The sequence below is a fragment of the Olea europaea genome, unplaced genomic scaffold (genome assembly GCF_002742605.1).
Source record: "Olea europaea var. sylvestris unplaced genomic scaffold, O_europaea_v1 scaffold3244, whole genome shotgun sequence".
NCBI classification, from domain to species: domain Eukaryota; kingdom Viridiplantae; phylum Streptophyta; class Magnoliopsida; order Lamiales; family Oleaceae; genus Olea; species Olea europaea.
The window spans coordinates 17,259-18,032 of record NW_019251316.1 but is presented as its reverse complement, the minus strand read 5'-3'; the positions used below and the strand labels follow the sequence as shown (position 1 = coordinate 18,032).

At 38.4% G+C, this 774-nt stretch overlaps 1 protein-coding gene across 1 annotated transcript; it reads right to left on the bottom strand.

Moving 5' to 3' along the window:
• Positions 1 to 237: 237 nt before the first annotated feature.
• LOC111385659 (probable transcriptional regulator RABBIT EARS) lies at positions 238 to 774 on the bottom strand. Its single transcript, XM_023010077.1, has one exon. It carries the CDS (start codon positions 772 to 774, stop codon positions 238 to 240), a length of 537 nt encoding a protein of 178 aa, XP_022865845.1.

Genomic DNA, 774 nt, shown 5'->3' with positions numbered 1-774 from the left:
TGCACAATATTCTATATATCAAATTCAGTATATCTAACAATAAATTGAATGAAGTGACAAAAAATAAATCAAATTATGTAGCCAGCCCCAATTTTAGCAGGAACTAGAGTTAATTTATAGTTTGTTATATTCATAATAATCCAAATATATATGAAGCAACTGCGGAAACTCACTCTGTATACATATAACTGTTTCCCTTGGTATAGTTCAAGCTTTTTTGGTGAGTATGGTGCCTGATCACGGGTCATGACCCAGTCGAAGCTCCAAATCTACTTCATTTTCCTTCCCTACTCCATCTTCAACAAGTGGCGGGACAATCCTCAGACTCAAGTTTGCATCCAAATGATCATCGGGCAAAGAAAGACGTTGTGATCTCCAAACAGAAGACAAATCATTAAGGTTTGTTGATGATGTCAAATGAGGAATTTCCTGCGTGACATTTGACGATGGCAAGTAGACTTGAAATCTCACTCGTGCCCCTATACCAGCATAATATATTGCTTTTTGCTCCTGGTCATTGGACGAAACTGCAGGAAAATAACCTGCAGAATTCACTGAAGATTCCTCGAGATTCTTCTTCTTGTTCTTGGCTTTTTCTTTCCTGTGTATATTCATATGCCCTCCTAATGCCTGTGCGTTGGTGAAACCCCGTTTGCAAAAAGCGCAATCGTAGGATCTGCTTACAACTGGGTTTTCTTCACAAACTCTCTTGGATCGATTACAGTTTTCCTCACTTGAAGTTTCAGAATTGTTGTGTTTTCTAGGTACCTTCAT

Coding starts and splice junctions, on each gene's coding strand:
- LOC111385659 (XM_023010077.1), bottom strand. CDS start 774: ATGAAGGTACCTAGAAAACACAACAATTCTGAAACTTCAAGTGAGGAA.